Here is a 19,275-nt window from a genome sequence, read left to right as displayed (position 1 = left end):
TTCTCGTGTTTATCAGTTATGTCATAGTGACAATAATATATTCAAACACGCAGAGCAATCTAAATGATGGAATATTTCGTTTAATTTATTTCGTCCATTGTAGAAATATCTCAAAATAGACACTATTTTCTTTTATATTGCGGACTTGGAGGCGAGAGGGCGCCACTGGTAAACGGAATGTAATGATCGATTTGCAACTGCAGGTGTTCCGCCGAATAAAGAACAACCTTCCGTCGGACGTCCACAGTCGGTGAGGTTTGTCAGCAGACGTAGAGTCAACTCGTGTTCAACGCCTTCCGAGCGATATAATCCGTTACTTTCGGAGGTCGAACGAAAGCAAACGTTACCTAACCACCTCTTTGAAAACAGAAGTCACGCCAAGTGTGCTTTTGTTGTTGTGAAACGCAAGGCCGCACAACTTGCTATCTGTGTTCTGCTCATCACGGGTATCAAAACCCAAATTTTAGCGCCGTAAGCCAGCAAAAAATTGCCGCTAAGTCATTGAAGGACGCCTAGGTACGAGTTAGAACACTCTGACGTGGTTAAGGTCGGGAGAAATTCCTATAACTCGATTTATATATTATTATGACTCTAATAGCACAAGAGAATTTGTCACAAGACACGATTTTAAAATCATTTGTAGTTCTGTGACTCAACTGTATGGTCTGTGAACAACAGTGTTCCCCAGTGGTAATTCTGAGAGAGTTATAGCGATAAAAGACACTTTCTCCTGAACCATACAGATTCAATTAAGATAATTTCTTTTGTATATGTACTGAACAGTCATGCTCCTTCCAGTTTATTCTGTCGTTCAAGGAATTCTTTTCATTTCACGGCTTCAAGGTAAGAGATTTCTTCAATCTTTCTAATCTAGATCACTGAATTGTTTTTTAATGGAAACGTTTTATTTCCCGCGTGTTTGTTAAAGATGAGCCGCCAGGGGGAGGAGTTATTTTCGTTTATGGTAGTTTGGTTTGTTTTGAATTTCGTACAAAGCTACACGAGGGCTATCTGTGCTAGCCGTCCCTAATTTAGGAGTGTAAAACTAGAGGGAAGGCAGCTAATCATCACCACCCACCGCCAACTCTTGGGCTACTATTTTACCAACGAATAGTGGGATTGACCGAAAATTTATAACGCCCCCACGGCTGATAGAGCGCGTATGTTTGGTGTGACTGGGATTGGAACTCGCGACCCTCAGATTACGTGTCGCACGCCTTAACACGCTTGGCCATGCCGGGCCTTCACGTTAGCATTGAGCTATTGTGGCGAGAAAATATATTTCGTGAATGATTGTAACAGCTTGAACGTTTGCCATAAGGAACAAATGCCAATTGGATTATGGACTGTACAAAGCAAGTCTTCTTACATTACCAGACAAACCAAGGATGGCTTTAAAGTTGCGTCCAGCTTTACGTATTCATCGCTCATTCATTCGCGTATTCAATATTTTTGACGACGGTCATATCAAAATGTCTAGAGTGACAGAACTGAATTTGTAGATTCATGGTTCGCGTTCTCTTAACTTATAATCGCTCTAAGCAGCGTTTTTTTTTTATTAGGGTGCGTTATAAGAATAACTGTTAATCCCATTATTCAATTGGAGTAATCTAAGAGTTGACGGGGGTACTGTTGACTAGCTGAATTCTCTCTAGTCAAAGAATGGCTCGCGCAGACAGTCCTTGTGTAATTTTGGAGGGATATCCGAAACCAACAAATGTCATATTCTGCTGCAACACATGGCAAATGATTAGGCCTAAGATTCGGAATAATAAGTTTTCTTGTTTGAAGTTAAACACAGAGCAACACAATGACCTGTCTCAGCCGCGCACACCATGGGTATCGAAACTCGGTTTCTGGCGTTATAAATCTTGAGACTTGTCACTGGGGATCCGGGAAGATAATAATGTTTGATGACGTGATTTATAAAATCGTTTAACTAGGATTATTATATAAGTCCGTACGATTATTTCACGGTCAATGTCAGGTACGATTATATAACCTCCTAATTGGAAGATGATTTCTATTCATTAGGTTTTAATTGGCATTGAAGTCGAAGTTAAAGCAGTCGTTACATAGTATCGACAGATATACACTCGACAGTAAAATGGTTATGAAATCACGCATATTAAAGCAGTTAGGGACGTTCGCCTATCACATTAATCTAAATGATGTACGCGTTGTGTAACTGGATGCAAATATTAAGCAGTCTTTAAAACGTCATAATGACTGGTTAGGTTTAAATGGGATCTCTGAAAAGTTTGGAAGCACATAAGTTTCAACAAACTTTAGAGAATGCGTTTTACCTGCTGATTTTGTAATTTGTTTTACCTGCCGATTTTGTAATTCGAGACAAATTTCTATTCGCAGTTGGTTTAACTCTGCCTTCTCTTGCTTCAACTGGCCCGGCATGGCCAAGTGTGTTAAGGCGTTCGACTCGTAATCCGAGGGTCGCGGGTTCGAAGCTCGGTCGCACCAAACATGTTCGCCCTTTCAGCCGTGCAGGGTTACGATCAGTCCCACTATTCGTTCATAAAAGAGTAGCCCAAGAGTTGGCGGTGGGGTGGTGATGACTAGCTGCCCTCCCTCTGGTCTTAAACTGCTAAATTAGGGACGGCTAGCGTAACTACTAATCACGTAACTGAAATTTAAGAAAAAAAAAATCAAATTATATACGGTTTCAGAATTTTCGGACAGTAAAGAAAAGCTGAAATGCTATTGGCCAGCAACGAATAGTGTAATTCAACTGATGAGGCTTAGATTATTACGAAATTACTGTTACAAACATTTAGGGGAAATGAAAACTGTTTGTTTATTTTTGTGGAGAAAATATTTTAATTAAGATTGTTTGTTTGTTTGTTTTGAATTTCGCACAAAGCTACTAGAGGGCTATCTGCGCTAGCCGTCCCTAATTTAGCAATGTAAGACTGGAGGGAAGGCAGCTAGTCATCACCACCCACCGCCAACTCTTGGGCTACTCTTTTACCAACGAATAGCGGGATTGACCGCACATTACAACGCCCCCCACGGCTGAAATGGCAAGTTTAGTGCGACCGGAATTCGAACCCGCGACCCTCAGATTATGAGTCGAATGCCTTAACACGCTTGGCCATGCCAGGCCGCTTTAATTAAGACTGATTAAAGCAGTGCTATTTCAAAGCGCACGGTAGTGTGTCGTGCGGCGTAAACAACCTCTAGGACACAATCTCTATTATCAACAGTAGCAACAGTTCAGCGAAGTTTTACTTCCCGTGTTTCGGACTGTGGCAACCCAAACGATCGCATATTTTCGTTGGAAGTGCTCATGTGTATCCTAACTTCACATGCCAAATTGTCCCCTGCTGGGACAGCAGTAAATCTTTGATTTTGCAATGCTAAAATCAGGGGCTCGATTTCTTTCGGTGGACAGAGCAGATAGCCGTACGTGGCTTTCGTGTTAGAAACACAAATACCAAATTTCAAGGTATTTTTAAGAAACGCACGAGATATAAAACCTCAAATTTTGAATCAGTTTCTTCGGATTTTTTTTTCTTCTTCGCACCGAAACTTAATTTTAAAGGTGTTTTTTTTTTTTCAAGATTAGTGCACGGATAATTCTTTAAGACCCACATAATTAGGTGTTTCGAACGAAACCTTTTCACGTTTTCATCCTCAAAGTTTCACTACAGCTTTCTCTAAAAGGACCACAGCTAGCATAGCAGTAAGCCTTCGGATTTACAGCGCTAAAATAATGGGTTCGATTCCCTTCCGTGAACTGAGCAGATAACCCAATGTGGCTTTGCTTTAACAAAACACGCACAAACACTCGCCTAAAAAGTAAGAGTAAACGTCGTAACACGATAGTGGGTAAAACAATGAACGCGGCCCAGGTAACTAATGAATCAATACTTGTTATAAAGTTCTTATCAATGTTATAAGTGTAGCTGTCAGTTCAGCCACCAGTTTAAATTTCATTACGTTAAGTCGCACACTCAATAATTTTTACCCCGAAATTTTTATTTCACGCCTAAAATTTTTTTGGTTAGATTATAATGAACACTAGCCACACGATAAATTCACCAGGATGTATCATCGCATCACACAACATCTCAAGAATCAACTCTGTGACGGACGATAAAATATCCTGGTGATGAAATACCGAAACACTGACTAAATGGATATATTGTTAGTTGGAATTAAAGTTTAGTCTAAAAAAAAACACACTTTTTATATCGTTGTCATCACCTAAAACTAAAACTAATAAGAAACTGGTAAAAACCATTATTTATTAATCTAAATAGGCCCGGAATGGCCAGGTAGGTTAAGCCGTTCGACTCGTAATCTGAGAGTCGCGGGTTCGAATCCCGGTCGCACCAAACACATTCACCCTTTCAGCCGTGTGAGCGTTATAATGTTGCGGTCAATCCCGCTATTCGTTGGTAAAAGAGTAGCCCAAGAGTTAGCTGTGGGTGGTGATGACTAGCTGCCTTCCCTCTAGTCTTACACTGCTAAATTAGGGACGACTAGCACAGATAGCCCTAGAGTAGCTTTGTATGAAATTCAAAAACAAACAAACAATTAATCTAAACATATAAAATTTTGTTAATAAAAATAAATTTTGAGATATATTAAACAAAAAAACAAAAAACAGGCGAATATTAGTTTCCAAATCGTTTATATAAAACACGTAGCCGATCTTAACATATGATGTGCAAATAATATATCATATTCATGTTGTAACCACTGTGATTACATTGTCTCTGTTCTCATACATCCATGTTGTAACCACTGTGATTACATTGTCTCTGTTCTCACACATCCATGTTGTAACCGCTGTGATTACTTATATCTCTGTTCTGATGCATCCATGTTGTAACCGCTGTGATTACTTACATCTATGTTCTCATACATCCATATATTTAAGATTTATAATCCCAGTTCTCTTTTATATTAACCACCGAGTTAAGTTTTCTTTGCTATTTTTTGTTACAGACTATTAAACGTTAGCTTGGTTCGAAATATTAATATCTCGTGAATTAACAAACAGCTGGCGGAAAACAAATATTATAAACATATTTCTTAATGGTGTTAATTATGACTTCGCGCAAAGCGTACTACTTTCTAACCCTCCTGAGGATTTTACCCCTCCAGACGATGGAGTAATCAGGGTTAGTACATTCTCACTTCTTAAACCGTTTTGTCCACCATTCGAATGTCTTTTGTTCTAGTGTTTTCATCATTAAATAGCGTGGAATCTATACAATTGAAACGTTAAATACAGAATGTTTATGGAATCTATACAATTGAAACGTTGCATTCATAATGTCCTAGATTTAAGGTAAAACTACTGGTGGCTGAAAACTATTATAAAACTAGTGATGTTTAGAAACTGTAAAATAACTAGTGATGGTTACAAACTGTTATATAACTAGTGATGGTTACAAACTATTATATAACTAGTGATGGTTACAAACTGTTATATAACTAGTGATGGTTAGAAACTGTTATATAACTAGTGATGGTTAGAAACTGTTATATAACTAGTGATGGTTAGAAACTGTTATATAACTAGTGATGGTTAGAAACTCTTGTATAATTAGTGATGGTTAGAAACTGTTATATAACTAGTGATGGTTAGAAACTTATATAACTAGTGATGGTTAGAAACTGTTGTATAATTAGTGATGGTTAGAAACTGTTATATAACTAGTGATGGTTAGAAACTGTTATATAACTAGTGATGGTTAGAAACTGTTATATAACTAGTGATGGTTAGAAACTGTCATATAACTAGTGATGGCTGGAAACTGTTGTATAACTAGTGATGTTTAGAAACTGTTATATAACTAGTGATGGTTAGAAACTGTTATGTAACTAGTGATGGCTGGAAACTGTTATATAACTAGTGATGTTTGGAACCTGTTATATAACTAGTGATGTTTGGAAACTGTTATATAACTAGTGATGGTTAGAAACTGTTATATAACTAGTGATGGTTAGAAACTGTTATATAACTAGTGATGGTTAGAAACTGTTATATAACTAGTGATGTTTAGAAACTGTTATATAACTAGTGATGGTTAGAAACTGTTATATAACTAGTGATGTTTAGAAACTGTTATATAACTAGTGATGGTTAGAAACTGTTATATAACTAGTGATGGTTAGAAACTGTTATGTAACTAGCGATGGCTGGAAACTGTTATATAACTAGTGATGTTTAGAAACTGTTATATAACTAGTGATGGTTAGAAACTTTTATGTAACTATTGATGGTTAGAAACTGTTATATAACTAGTGATGGTTAGAAACTGTTATGTAACTATTGATGGTTAGAAACTGTTATATAACTAGTGATGGTTAGAAACTGTTATGTAACTATTGATGGTTAGAAACTGTTATATAACTAGTGATGGTTAGAAACTGTTATATAACTAGTGATGGTTAGAAACTGTTGTATAATTAGTGATGGTTAGAAACTGTTATATAACTAGTGATGGTTACAAACTGTTATATAACTAGTGATGGTTAGAAACTTATATAACTAGTGATGGTTAGAAACTGTTATATAACTAGCGATGTTTAGAAACTGTTATATAACTAGTGATGGTTAGAAACTGTTATATAACTAGTGATGGCTGGAAACTGTTATATAACTAGTGATGTTTAGAAACTGTTATATAACTAGTGATGGTTAGAAACTGTTATATAACTAGTGATGGTTAGAAACTGTTATGTAACTAGCGATGGCTGGAAACTGTTATATAACTAGTGATGTTTAGAAACTGTTATATAACTAGTGATGGTTAGAAACTTTTATGTAACTATTGATGGTTAGAAACTGTTATATAACTAGTGATGGTTAGAAACTGTTATGTAACTATTGATGGTTAGAAACTGTTATATAAATAGTGATGGTTAGAAACTGTTATGTAACTATTGATGGTTAGAAACTGTTATATAACTAGTGATGGTTAGAAACTGTTATATAACTACTGATGGTTAGAAACTGTTATATAACTAGTGATGTTTAGAAACTGTTATATAACTAGTGATGGTTAGAAACTGTTATATAACTAGTGATGGCTGGAAACTGTTATATAACTAGTGATGTTTAGAAACTGTTATATAACTAGTGATGGTTAGAAACTGTTATATAACTAGTGATGGTTAGAAACTGTTATGTAACTAGCGATGGCTGGAAACTGTTATATAACTAGTGATGTTTAGAAACTGTTATATAACTAGTGATGGTTAGAAACTTTTATGTAACTATTGATGGTTAGAAACTGTTATATAACTAGTGATGGTTAGAAACTGTTATGTAACTATTGATGGTTAGAAACTGTTATATAAATAGTGATGGTTAGAAACTGTTATGTAACTATTGATGGTTAGAAACTGTTATATAACTAGTGATGGTTAGAAACTGTTATATAACTAGTGATGGTTAGAAACTGTTGTATAATTAGTGATGGTTAGAAACTGTTATATAACTAGTGATGGTTACAAACTGTTATATAACTAGTGATGGTTAGAAACTTATATAACTAGTGATGGTTAGAAACTGTTGTATAATTAGTGATGGTTAGAAACTGTTATATAACTAGTGATGGTTAGAAACTGTTATGTAACTAGTGATGGCTAGAAACTGTTATATAACTAGTGATGTTTAGAAACTGTTATATAACTAGTGATGGTTAGAAACTGTTATATAACTAGTGATGGTTAGAAACTGTTATATAACTAGTGATGTTTAGAAACTGTTATATAACTAGTGATGGTTAGAAACTGTTATATAACTAGTGATGTTTAAAAACTGTTATATAACTAGTGATGGTTAGAAACTGTTATATAACTAGTGATGGCTGGAAACTGTTGTATAACTAGTGATGTTTAGAAACTGTTATATAACTAGTGATGGTTAGAAACTGTTATATAACTAGTGATGTTTAAAAACTGTTATATAACTAGTGATGTTTAAAAACTGTTATATAACTAGTGATGGTTAGAAACTGTTATATAACTAGTGATGTTTAGAAACTGTTATATAACTAGTGATGGCTGGAAACTGTTGTATAACTAGTGATGTTTAGAAACTGTTATATAACTAGTGATGGTTAGAAACTGTTGTGTAACTATTGATGGTTAGAAACTGTTATATAACTAGTGATGGTTAGAAACTGTTATATAACTAGTGATGGTTAGAAACTGTTGTATAATTAGTGATGGTTAGAAACTGTTATATAACTAGTGATGGTTACAAACTGTTATATAACTAGTGATGGTTAGAAACTTATATAACTAGTGATGGTTAGAAACTGTTATTTAACTAGTGATGTTTAGAAACTGTTATATAACTAGTGATGGTTAGAAACTGTTATATAACTAGTGATGGCTGGAAACTGTTATATAACTAGTGATGTTTAGAAACTGTTATATAACTAGTGATGGTTAGAAACTGTTATATAACTAGTGATGGTGGAAACTGTTATATAACTAGTGATGTTTAGAAACTGTTATATAACTAGTGATGGTTAGAAACTGTTATATAACTATTGATGGTTAGAAACTGTTATATAACTAGTGATGGTTAGAAACTGTTATGTAACTATTGATGGTTAGAAACTGTTATATAAATAGTGATGGTTAGAAACTGTTATGTAACTATTGATGGTTAGAAACTGTTATATAACTAGTGATGGTTAGAAACTGTTATATAACTAGTGATGGTTAGAAACTGTTGTATAATTAGTGATGGTTAGAAACTGTTATATAACTAGTGATGGTTACAAACTGTTATATAACTAGTGATGGTTAGAAACTTATATAACTAGTGATGGTTAGAAACTGTTGTATAATTAGTGATGGTTAGAAACTGTTATATAACTAGTGATGGTTAGAAACTGTTATGTAACTAGTGATGGCTAGAAACTGTTATATAACTAGTGATGTTTAGAAACTGTTATATAACTAGTGATGGTTAGAAACTGTTATATAACTAGTGATGGTTAGAAACTGTTATATAACTAGTGATGTTTAGAAACTGTTATATAACTAGTGATGGTTAGAAACTGTTATATAACTAGTGATGTTTAAAAACTGTTATATAACTAGTGATGGTTAGAAACTGTTATATAACTAGTGATGGCTGGAAACTGTTGTATAACTAGTGATGTTTAGAAACTGTTATGTAACTAGTGATGGTTAGAAACTGTTATATAACTAGTGATGTTTAGAAACTGTTATATAACTAGTGATGGTTAGAAACTGTTATATAACTAGTGATGTTTAAAAACTGTTATATAACTAGTGATGGTTAGAAACTGTTGTATAATTAGTGATGGTTAGAAACTGTTGTATAACTAGTGATGTTTAGAAACTGTTATATTACTAGTGATGGTTAGAAACTGTTACATAACTAGTGATGGTTAGAAACTGTTATATAACTAGTGATGGTTAGAAACTGTTATGTAACTAGTGATGGCTAGAAACTGTTATATAACTAGTGATGTTTAGAAACTGTTATATAACTAGTGATGGTTAGAAACTGTTATATAACTAGTGATGTTTAAAAACTGTTATATAACTAGTGATGTTTAAAAACTGTTATATAACTAGTGATGGTTAGAAACTGTTATATAACTAGTGATGTTTAGAAACTGTTATATAACTAGTGATGGCTGGAAACTGTTGTATAACTAGTGATGTTTAGAAACTGTTATATAACTAGTGATGGCTAGAAACTGTTGTGTAACTAGTGATGGCTGGAAACTGTTATATAACTAGTGATGTTTAGAAACTGTTATATAACTAGTGATGGTTAGAAACTGTTATATAACTAGTGATGTTTAGAAACTGTTATATAACTAGTGATGGTTAGAAACTGTTATATAACTAGTGATGTTTAAAAACTGTTATATAACTAGTGATGTTTAAAAACTGTTATATAACTAGTGATGGTTAGAAACTGTTATATAACTAGTGATGGTTAGAAACTGTTATATAACTAGTGATGGCTGGAAACTGTTATATAACTAGTGATGTTTAGAAACTGTTATATAACTAGTGATGGTTAGAAACTGTTGTGTAACTAGTGATGGCTGGAAACTGTTATATAACTAGTGATGTTTAAAAACTGTTATATAACTAGTGATGGTTAGAAACTGTTATATAACTAGTGATGGTTAGAAACTGTTATATAACTAGTGATGGCTGGAAACTGTTGTATAACTAGTGATGTTTAGAAACTGTTATATAACTAGTGATGGTTAGAAACTGTTATATAACTAGTGATGGTTAGAAACTGTTATATAACTAGTGATGGCCGGAAACTATTATATAATTAGTGATGGCTGGAAACTGTTATATAACTAGTGATGTTTAGAAACTGTTATATAACTAGTGATGGTTAGAAACTGTTGTATAACTAGTGATGTTTAGAAACTGTTATATAACTAGTGATGGTTAGAAACTGTTGTGTAACTAGTGATGGCTGGAAACTGTTATATAACTAGTGATGTTTAGAAACTGTTATATAACTAGTGATGGTTAGAAACTGTTATATAACTAGTGATGGTTAGAAACTGTTATATAACTAGTGATGTTTAGAAACTGTTATATAACTAGTGATGGTTAGAAACTGTTATATAACTAGTGATGGCTGGAAACTGTTATATAACTAGTGATGTTTAGAAACTGTTATATAACTAGTGATGGCTGGAAACTGTTATATAACTAGTGATGTTTAGAAACTGTTATATAACTAGTGATGGTTAGAAACTGTTATATAACTAGTGATGGCTGGAAACTGTTATATAACTAGTGATGTTTAGAAACTGTTATATAACTAGTGATGGTTAGAAACTGTTATATAACTAGTGATGGTTAGAAACTGTTATATAACTAGTGATGTTTAGAAACTGTTATATAACTAGTGATGGTTAGAAACTGTTATATAACTAGTGATGGCCGGAAACTATTATATAATTAGTGATGGCTGGAAACTGTTATATAACTAGTGATGTTTAGAAACTGTTATATAACTAGTGATGGCTGGAAACTGTTATATAACTCGTGATGGTTAGAAACTGTTATATAATTATTGGTGGTTAGAAACTGTTATATAACTAGTGATGTTTAGAAACTGTTATATAACTAGTGATGGTTAGAAACTGTTAAATAACTAGTGATGGTTAGAAACTGTTATATAACTAGTGATGGTTAGAAACCGTTACATAACTAGTGATGGCTGGAAGCTGTTATATAACTAGTGATGTTTAGAAACTGTTATATTACTAGTGATGGCTGGAAACTATTATATAACTAGTGATGGTTAGGAACTGTTATATTACTAGTGATGGTTAGAAACTGTTATATTACTAGTGATGGTTAGAAACTGTTACATAACTAGTGATGGTTAGAAACTGTTATATAACTAGTGATGGTTAGAAACTGTTATATAACTAGTGATGGCTGGAAACTGTTATATAACTAGTGATGGTTAGAAACTGTTATATAACTAGTGATGGTTAAAAACTGTTATATAACTAGTGATGGTTAGAAACTGTTATATAACTAGTGATGGTTAGAAACTGTTATATAACTAGTGATGTTTAAAAACTGTTATATAACTAGTGATGTTTAAAAACTGTTATATAACTAGTGATGGTTAGAAACTGTTATATAACTAGTGATGGTTAGAAACTGTTATATAACTAGTGATGGCTGGAAACTGTTGTATAACTAGTGATGTTTAGAAACTGTTATATAACTAGTGATGGTTAGAAACTGTTGTGTAACTAGTGATGGCTGGAAACTGTTATATAACTAGTGATGGTTAGAAACTGTTATATAACTAGTGATGGCTGGAAACTGTTGTATAACTAGTGATGTTTAGAAACTGTTATATAACTAGTGATGGTTAGAAACTGTTATATAACTAGTGATGGTTAGAAACTGTTATATAACTAGTGATGGCCGGAAACTATTATATAATTAGTGATGGCTGGAAACTGTTATATAACTAGTGATGTTTAGAAACTGTTATATAACTAGTGATGGTTAGAAACTGTTGTATAACTAGTGATGTTTAGAAACTGTTATATAACTAGTGATGGTTAGAAACTGTTATATAACTAGTGATGGCTGGAAACTGTTATATAACTAGTGATGTTTAGAAACTGTTATATAACTAGTGATGGTTAGAAACTGTTATATAACTAGTGATGGTTAGAAACTGTTATATAACTAGTGATGTTTAGAAACTGTTATATAACTAGTGATGGTTAGAAACTGTTATATAACTAGTGATGGCTGGAAACTGTTATATAACTAGTGATGTTTAGAAACTGTTATATAACTAGTGATGGTTGGAAACCGTTATATAACTAGTGATGGTTAGAAACTGTTATATAACTAGTGATGGTTAGAAACTGTTATATAACTAGTGATGGCTGGAAACTGTTATATAACTAGTGATGTTTAGAAACTGTTATATAACTAGTGATGGTTAGAAACTGTTATATAACTAGTGATGGTTAGAAACTGTTATATAACTAGTGATGTTTAGAAACTGTTATATAACTAGTGATGGTTAGAAACTGTTATATAACTAGTGATGGCCGGAAACTATTATATAATTAGTGATGGCTGGAAACTGTTATATAACTAGTGATGTTTAGAAACCGTTATATAACTAGTGATGGCTGGAAACTGTTATATAACTAGTGATGGTTAGAAACTGTTATATAATTATTGGTGGTTAGAAACTGTTATATAACTAGTGATGTTTAGAAACTGTTATATAACTAGTGATGGTTAGAAACTGTTAAATAACTAGTGATGGTTAGAAACTGTTATATAACTAGTGATGGTTAGAAACCGTTACATAACTAGTGATGGCTGGAAGCTGTTATATAACTAGTGATGTTTAGAAACTGTTATATTACTAGTGATGGCTGGAAACTATTATATAACTAGTGATGGTTAGGAACTGTTATATAACTAGTGATGGTTAGAAACTGTTATATTACTAGTGATGGTTAGAAACTGTTACATAACTAGTGATGGTTAGAAACTGTTATATAACTAGTGATGGTTAGAAACTGTTATATAACTAGTGATGGCTGGAAACTGTTATATAACTAGTGATGGTTAGAAACTGTTATATAACTAGTGATGGTTAAAAACTGTTATATAACTAGTGATGGTTAGAAACTGTTATATAACTAGTGATGGTTAGAAACTGTTATATAACTAGTGATGGCTGGAAACTGTTATATAACTAGTGATGTTTAGAAACTGTTATATAACTAGTGATGGCTGGAAACTATTATATAACTAGTGATGGTTAGAAACTGTTGTATAACTAGTGATGGCTGGAAACTGTTATATAACTAGTGATGGTTAGAAACTGTTGTATAACTAGTGATGGCTGGAAACTATTATATAACTAGTGATTGTTAGAAACTGTTATATAACTAGTGATGGTTAGAAACTGTTGTATGACTAGTGATGGCTGGAAACTATTATATAACTAGTGATGGTTAGAAACTGTTATGTAACTAGTGATGGCTAGAAACTATTATATAACTAGTGATGGTTAGAAACTGTTATATAACTAGTGATGGTTAGAAACTGTTATATAACTAGTGATGGTTAGAAACTGTTGTGTAACTAGTGATGGCTGGAAACTGTTATATTACTAGTGATGGTTAGAAACTGTTATGAAACTAGTGATGGTTAGAAACTGTTATGTAACTAGTGATGGCTGGAAACTATTATATAACTAGTGATGGCTAGAAACTGTTATATAACTAGTGATGGCTGGAAACTGTTATATAACTAGTGATGGTTAGAAACTGTTATATAACTAGTGATGGTTAGAAACTGTTATGTAACTAGTGATGGCTGGAAACTATTATATAACTAATGATGGCTGGAAACAGTTATATAACTAGTGATGGTTAGAAACTGTTATATAACTAGTGATGGTTAGAAACTGTTATATTACTAGTGATGGTTCGAAACTGTTATATATATAGTGATGGTTAGAAACTGTTATATAACTAGTGATGGTTAGAAACTGTTATGTAACTAGTGATGGTTAGAAACTGTTATATAACTAGTGATGGTTAGAAACTGTTATATAACTAGTGATGGTTAGAAACTGTAATATAACTAGTGATGGCTGAAAACTGTTATATAACTATTGATGGTTGGAAACTGTTATATAAGTATTGATGGTTAGAAACTGTTATATAACTAGTGATGGCTGAAAACTGTTATATAACTTGTTATGGTTAGAAACTGTTATATAACTAGTGATGGTTAGAAACTGTTATATAACTATTGATGGTTAGAAACTGTTATATAACTAGTGATGGTTAGAAACTGTTATATAACTAGTGATGGTTAGAAACTGTTATGTAACTAGTGATGGTTAGAAACTGTTATATTATTAGTGATGGTTCGAAACTGTTTTATAACTAGTGATGGTTAGAAACTGTTATGTAACTAGTGATGGTTAGAAACTGTTATATAACTAGTGGTGGTTAGAAACTGTTATATAACTAGTGATGGTTAGAAACTGTTATATTACTAGTGATGGTTAAAACTGTTATATAACTTGTGATGGTTAGAAACTGTTATATAACTAGTTATGCTTAGAAACTGTTATGTAACTAGTGATGGTTAGAAACTGTTATATAACTAGTGGTGGTTAGAAACTGTTATATAACTAGTGATGGTTCGAAACTGTTATATAAATAGTGATGATTAGAAATTGTTATATAACTAGTGATGGTTAGAAACTGTTATGTAATTAGTGATGGTTAGAAACTGTTATGTAACTATTGATGGTTAGAAACTGTTATATAACTATTGATGGTTAGAAACTGTTATATAACTAGTGATGGTTAGAAACTGTTATATAACTGGTGATGGTTAGAAACTGTTATATTACTAGTGATGGTTAGAAACTGTTATATAACTAGTGATGGTTAGAAACTGTTATATATCTAGTGATGGTTAGAAACTGTTATATAACTATTGATAGTTAGAAACTGTTATATAACTAGTGATGGTTAGAAACTGTTATGTAACTAGTGATGGTTAGAAACTGTTATATTACTAGTGATGGTTAGAAACTGTTATATTACTAGTGATGGTTAGAAACTGTTATATAAGTTGTGATGGTTAGAAACTGTTATATTACTAGTGATGGTTAGAAACTGTTATATTACTAGTGATAGTTAGAAACTGTTATATAACTAGTGATGGTTAGAAACTGTTATATAACTAGTGATGGTTAGAAACTGTTATATAACTAGTGATGGTTAGAAACCGTTATGTAACTAGTGATGGTTAGAAACCGTTATATAACCAGTGATGGTTAGAAACCGTTATATTACTAGTGATGGTTAGAAACTGTTATATAACTAGTGATGGTTAGAAACTGTTATATAACTAGTGATGGTTAGAAACTGTTATATAACTATTGATGGTTAGAAACTGTTATATAACTAGTGATGGTTAGAAACTGTTATGTAACTAGTGATGGTTAGAAACTGTTATATAACTAGTGATGGTTAGAAACTGTTATATTACTAGTGATGGTTAGAAACTGTTATATTACTAGTGATGGTTAGAAACTGTTATATTACTAGTGATGGTTAGAAACTGTTATATTACTAGTGATGGTTAGAAACTGTTATATAACTTGTGATGGTTAGAAACTGTTATATAACTAGTGATGGTTAGAAACTGTTATATAACTAGTGATGGCTGCGAACTTCTCTATTATAATTGATGACTGAAAACTTCTCTATAACTATCGATGGCTGAAAATATATACAACTGCAAGAAATGGTACAGTATGTTATTGTATTTCAGTTAATCAACTTTATAATTTACCCGTTCGAAGTAATTTTTTCTCAACGTCATAATACATAAAACAAACCAGAAATACGTAACAGTTATTCCTCAGTTCAACATTCCTATAATTTGTTGTTAAATGTATTTTGAACTACAATGATGTTGACAAACGAACAGAAAGCATGCCTTCAAATAATAATATGGTTATAAAAGAACTTTGCAGTACCTCAGCGAGATATTATGTATATCATTACAGTACCTCAGCGAGATATTATGTATATCATTACAGTTCCTCAGCGAGATATTATGTATATCATTACAGTATCTCAGCGAGATATTATGTATATCATTACAGTACCTCAGCGAGATATTATTAATATCATTACAGTACCTCAGCGACATATTATGTATATCATTACAGTACCTCAGCGACATATTATGTATATCATTACAGTACCTTAGCGAGATATTATATATATCATTACAGTACCTCAGCGAGATATTATGTATATCATTACAGTACCTCAGCGAGATATTATGTATGTCATTACAGTACCTCAGCGAGATATAATGTATATCATTACAGTACCTCAGCGAGATATTATGTATATCATTACAGTACCTCAGCGAGATATTATATATATCATTACAGTACCTCAACGAGATATTATATATATCATTACAGTACCTCAGCGAGATATTATGTATATCATTACAGTACCTCAGCGAGATATTATGTATATCATTACAGTACCTCAGCGAGATATTATATATATCATTACAGTACCTCAGCGAGATATTATATATATCACTACAGTACCTCAGCGAGATATTATGTATATCATTACAGTACCTCAGCGAAATATTATATATATCATTACAGTACCTCATCGAGATATTATGTATATCATTACAGTACCTCAGCGAGATATTATATATATCATTACAGTACCTCAGCGAGATATTATGTATATCATTACAGTACCTCAGCGACATATTATGTATATCATTACAGTACCTCAGCGAGATATTATATATATCATTACAGTACCTCAGCGAGATATAATGTATATCATTACAGTATCTCAGCGAGATATTATATATATCATTACAGTACCTCAGCGAGATATTATGTATATCATTACAGTACCTCAGCGAGATATTATGTATATCATTACAGTACCTCAGCGAGATATTATATATATCATTACAGTACCTCAGCGAGATATTATGTATATCATTACAGTACCTCAGCGAGATATTATGTATATCATTACAGTACCTCAGCGAGATATTATATATATCATTACAGTACCTCAACGAGATATTATATATATCATTACAGTACCTCAGCGAGATATTATGTATATCATTACAGTACCTCAGCGACATATTATGTATATCATTACAGTACCTCAGCGAGATATTATATATATCATTACAGTACCTCAGCGAGATATTACGTATATCATTATAGTACCTCAACGAGATATTATATATATCATTACAGTACCTCAGCAAGATATTATGTATATCATTACAGTACCTCAGCGAGATATTATGTATATCCCCCCTTCGCTAAAGACCCTGCAACAGTTTGTAGCACTACCTGTGTGTTTTATGTTTCTCTGTGTGTAAGGATGAGGTGTGTGTTTTATGTTTCCCTGTGTGTAAGGATGAGGTGTGTGTTTTATGTTTCCCTGTGTGTAAGAATGAGGTGTGTGTTTTATGTTTCTCTGTGTGTAAGGATGAGGTGTGTGTTTTATGTTTCCCTATGTGTAAGGATGAGGTGTGTGTTTTATGTTTCCCTGTGTGTAAGGATGAGGTGTGTGTTTTATGTTTCCCTGTGTGTAAGGATGAGGTGTGTGTTTTATGTTTCCCTGTGTGTAAGGATGAGGTGTGTGTTTTATGTTTCTCTGTGTGTAAGGATGAGGTGTGTGTTTTATGTTTCTCTGTGTGTAAGGATGAGGTGTGTGTTTTATGTTTCCCTGTGTGTAAGGATGAGGTGTGTGTTTTATGTTTCCCTGTGTGTAAGGATGAGGTGTGTGTTTTATGTTTCCCTGTGTGTAGGATGAGGTGTGTGTCTTTATGCTCTCTGTGTGTAAGGATGAGGTGTGTGTTTTATGTTTCTCCTGTGTGTAAGGATGGTGTGTGTGTTTTATGTTTCCCTTTGTGTAAGGATGATGTGTGTGTTTTATGTCTCTCTGTGTGTAAGGATGAGGTGTGTGTTTTATGTTTCCCTGTGTGTAAGGACGAGGTGTGTGTTTTATGTTTCCCTGTGTGTAAGGATGAGATGTGTGTTTTATGTTTCCGTGTGTAAGGATGAGGTGTGTGTTTTATGTTTCTCTGTGTGTGTAAGGATGAGGTGTGTGTTTTTATGTTTCTCCTGTGTGTAAGGACGGTGTGTGTTTTATGTTTCCCTTTGTGTAAGGACGATGTGTGTGTTTTATGTTTCTCCTGTGTGTAAGGATGAGGTGTGTGTTTTATGTTTCCCTGTGTGTAGGACGAGGTGTGTGTTTTATGTTTCCCTGTGTGTAAGGATGAGATGTGTGTTTTATGTTTCCCTGTGTGTAAGGATGAGGTGTGTGTTTTATGTTTCCCTGTGTGTAAGAATAAGGTGTGTGTTTTATGTTTCCCTGTGTGTAAGAATGAGGTGTGTGTTTTATGTTTCCCTGTGTGTAAGGATGAGGTGTGTGTTTTATGTTTCCCTGTGTGTAAGAATAAGGTGTGTGTTTTATGTTTCCCTGTGTGTAAGAATGAGGTGTGTGTTTTATGTTTCCCTGTGTGTAAGGGTGAGGTGTGTGTTTTATGTTTCCCTGTGTGTAAGGATGAGGTGTGTGTTTTATGTTTCTCTGTGTGTAAGGATGAGGTGTGTGTTTTATGTTTCCCTGTGTGTAAGGATGAGGTGTGGTTTTATGTTTCCCTGTGTGTAAGGATGAGGTGTGTGTTTTATGTTTCCCTGTGTGTAAGGATGAGGTGTGTGTTTTATGTTTCCCTGTGTGTAAGGATGAGGTGTGTGTTTTATGTTTCCCTGTGTGTAAGGATGAGGTGTGTGTTTTATGTTTCCCTGTGTGTAAGGATGAGGTGTGTGTTTTATGTTTCCCTGTGTGTAAGGATGAGGTGTGTGTTTTATGTTTCCCTGTGTGTAAGGATGAGGTGTGTGTTTTATGTTTCTCTGTGTGTAAGGATTAGGTGTGTGTTTTATGTTTCTCTGTGTGTAAGGATGGTGTGTATGTTTTATGTTTCCCTGTGTGTAAGGATGAGGTGTGTGTTTTATATTTCCCTGTGTGTAAGGATGAGGTGTGTGTTTTATGTTTCAGTGAAACATATTTTTTACTCACAAAACGTTAATTTTGTGAATTCTGCTAACTGGAATATTCTATCGGCGAATCCACACGTATATTTCTGTTGCATAAAATC

At 33.2% G+C, this 19,275-nt stretch overlaps 1 protein-coding gene across 1 annotated transcript in view; it reads left to right on the top strand.

The window, feature by feature from the left end:
- Positions 1–258: 258 nt before the first annotated feature.
- The window catches only part of LOC143227965 (putative carbonic anhydrase-like protein 2), a 122,261-nt gene continuing 103,244 nt past the window's right edge, over positions 259–19,275 (top strand). The window contains exon 1 of the mRNA XM_076459316.1: positions 259–843. Within this exon, the coding sequence (XP_076315431.1) occupies positions 786–843 (58 nt within the window). The 5' untranslated portion in view covers positions 259–785. The remainder of the gene's footprint in view (positions 844–19,275) is intronic.

Source organism: Tachypleus tridentatus, chromosome 10 (genome assembly GCF_004210375.1).
Source record: "Tachypleus tridentatus isolate NWPU-2018 chromosome 10, ASM421037v1, whole genome shotgun sequence".
Lineage (NCBI taxonomy): Eukaryota > Metazoa > Arthropoda > Merostomata > Xiphosura > Limulidae > Tachypleus > Tachypleus tridentatus.
The sequence above is the reverse complement of the archived record's forward strand: the minus strand, read 5'-3'. Positions and strand labels throughout refer to the sequence as shown.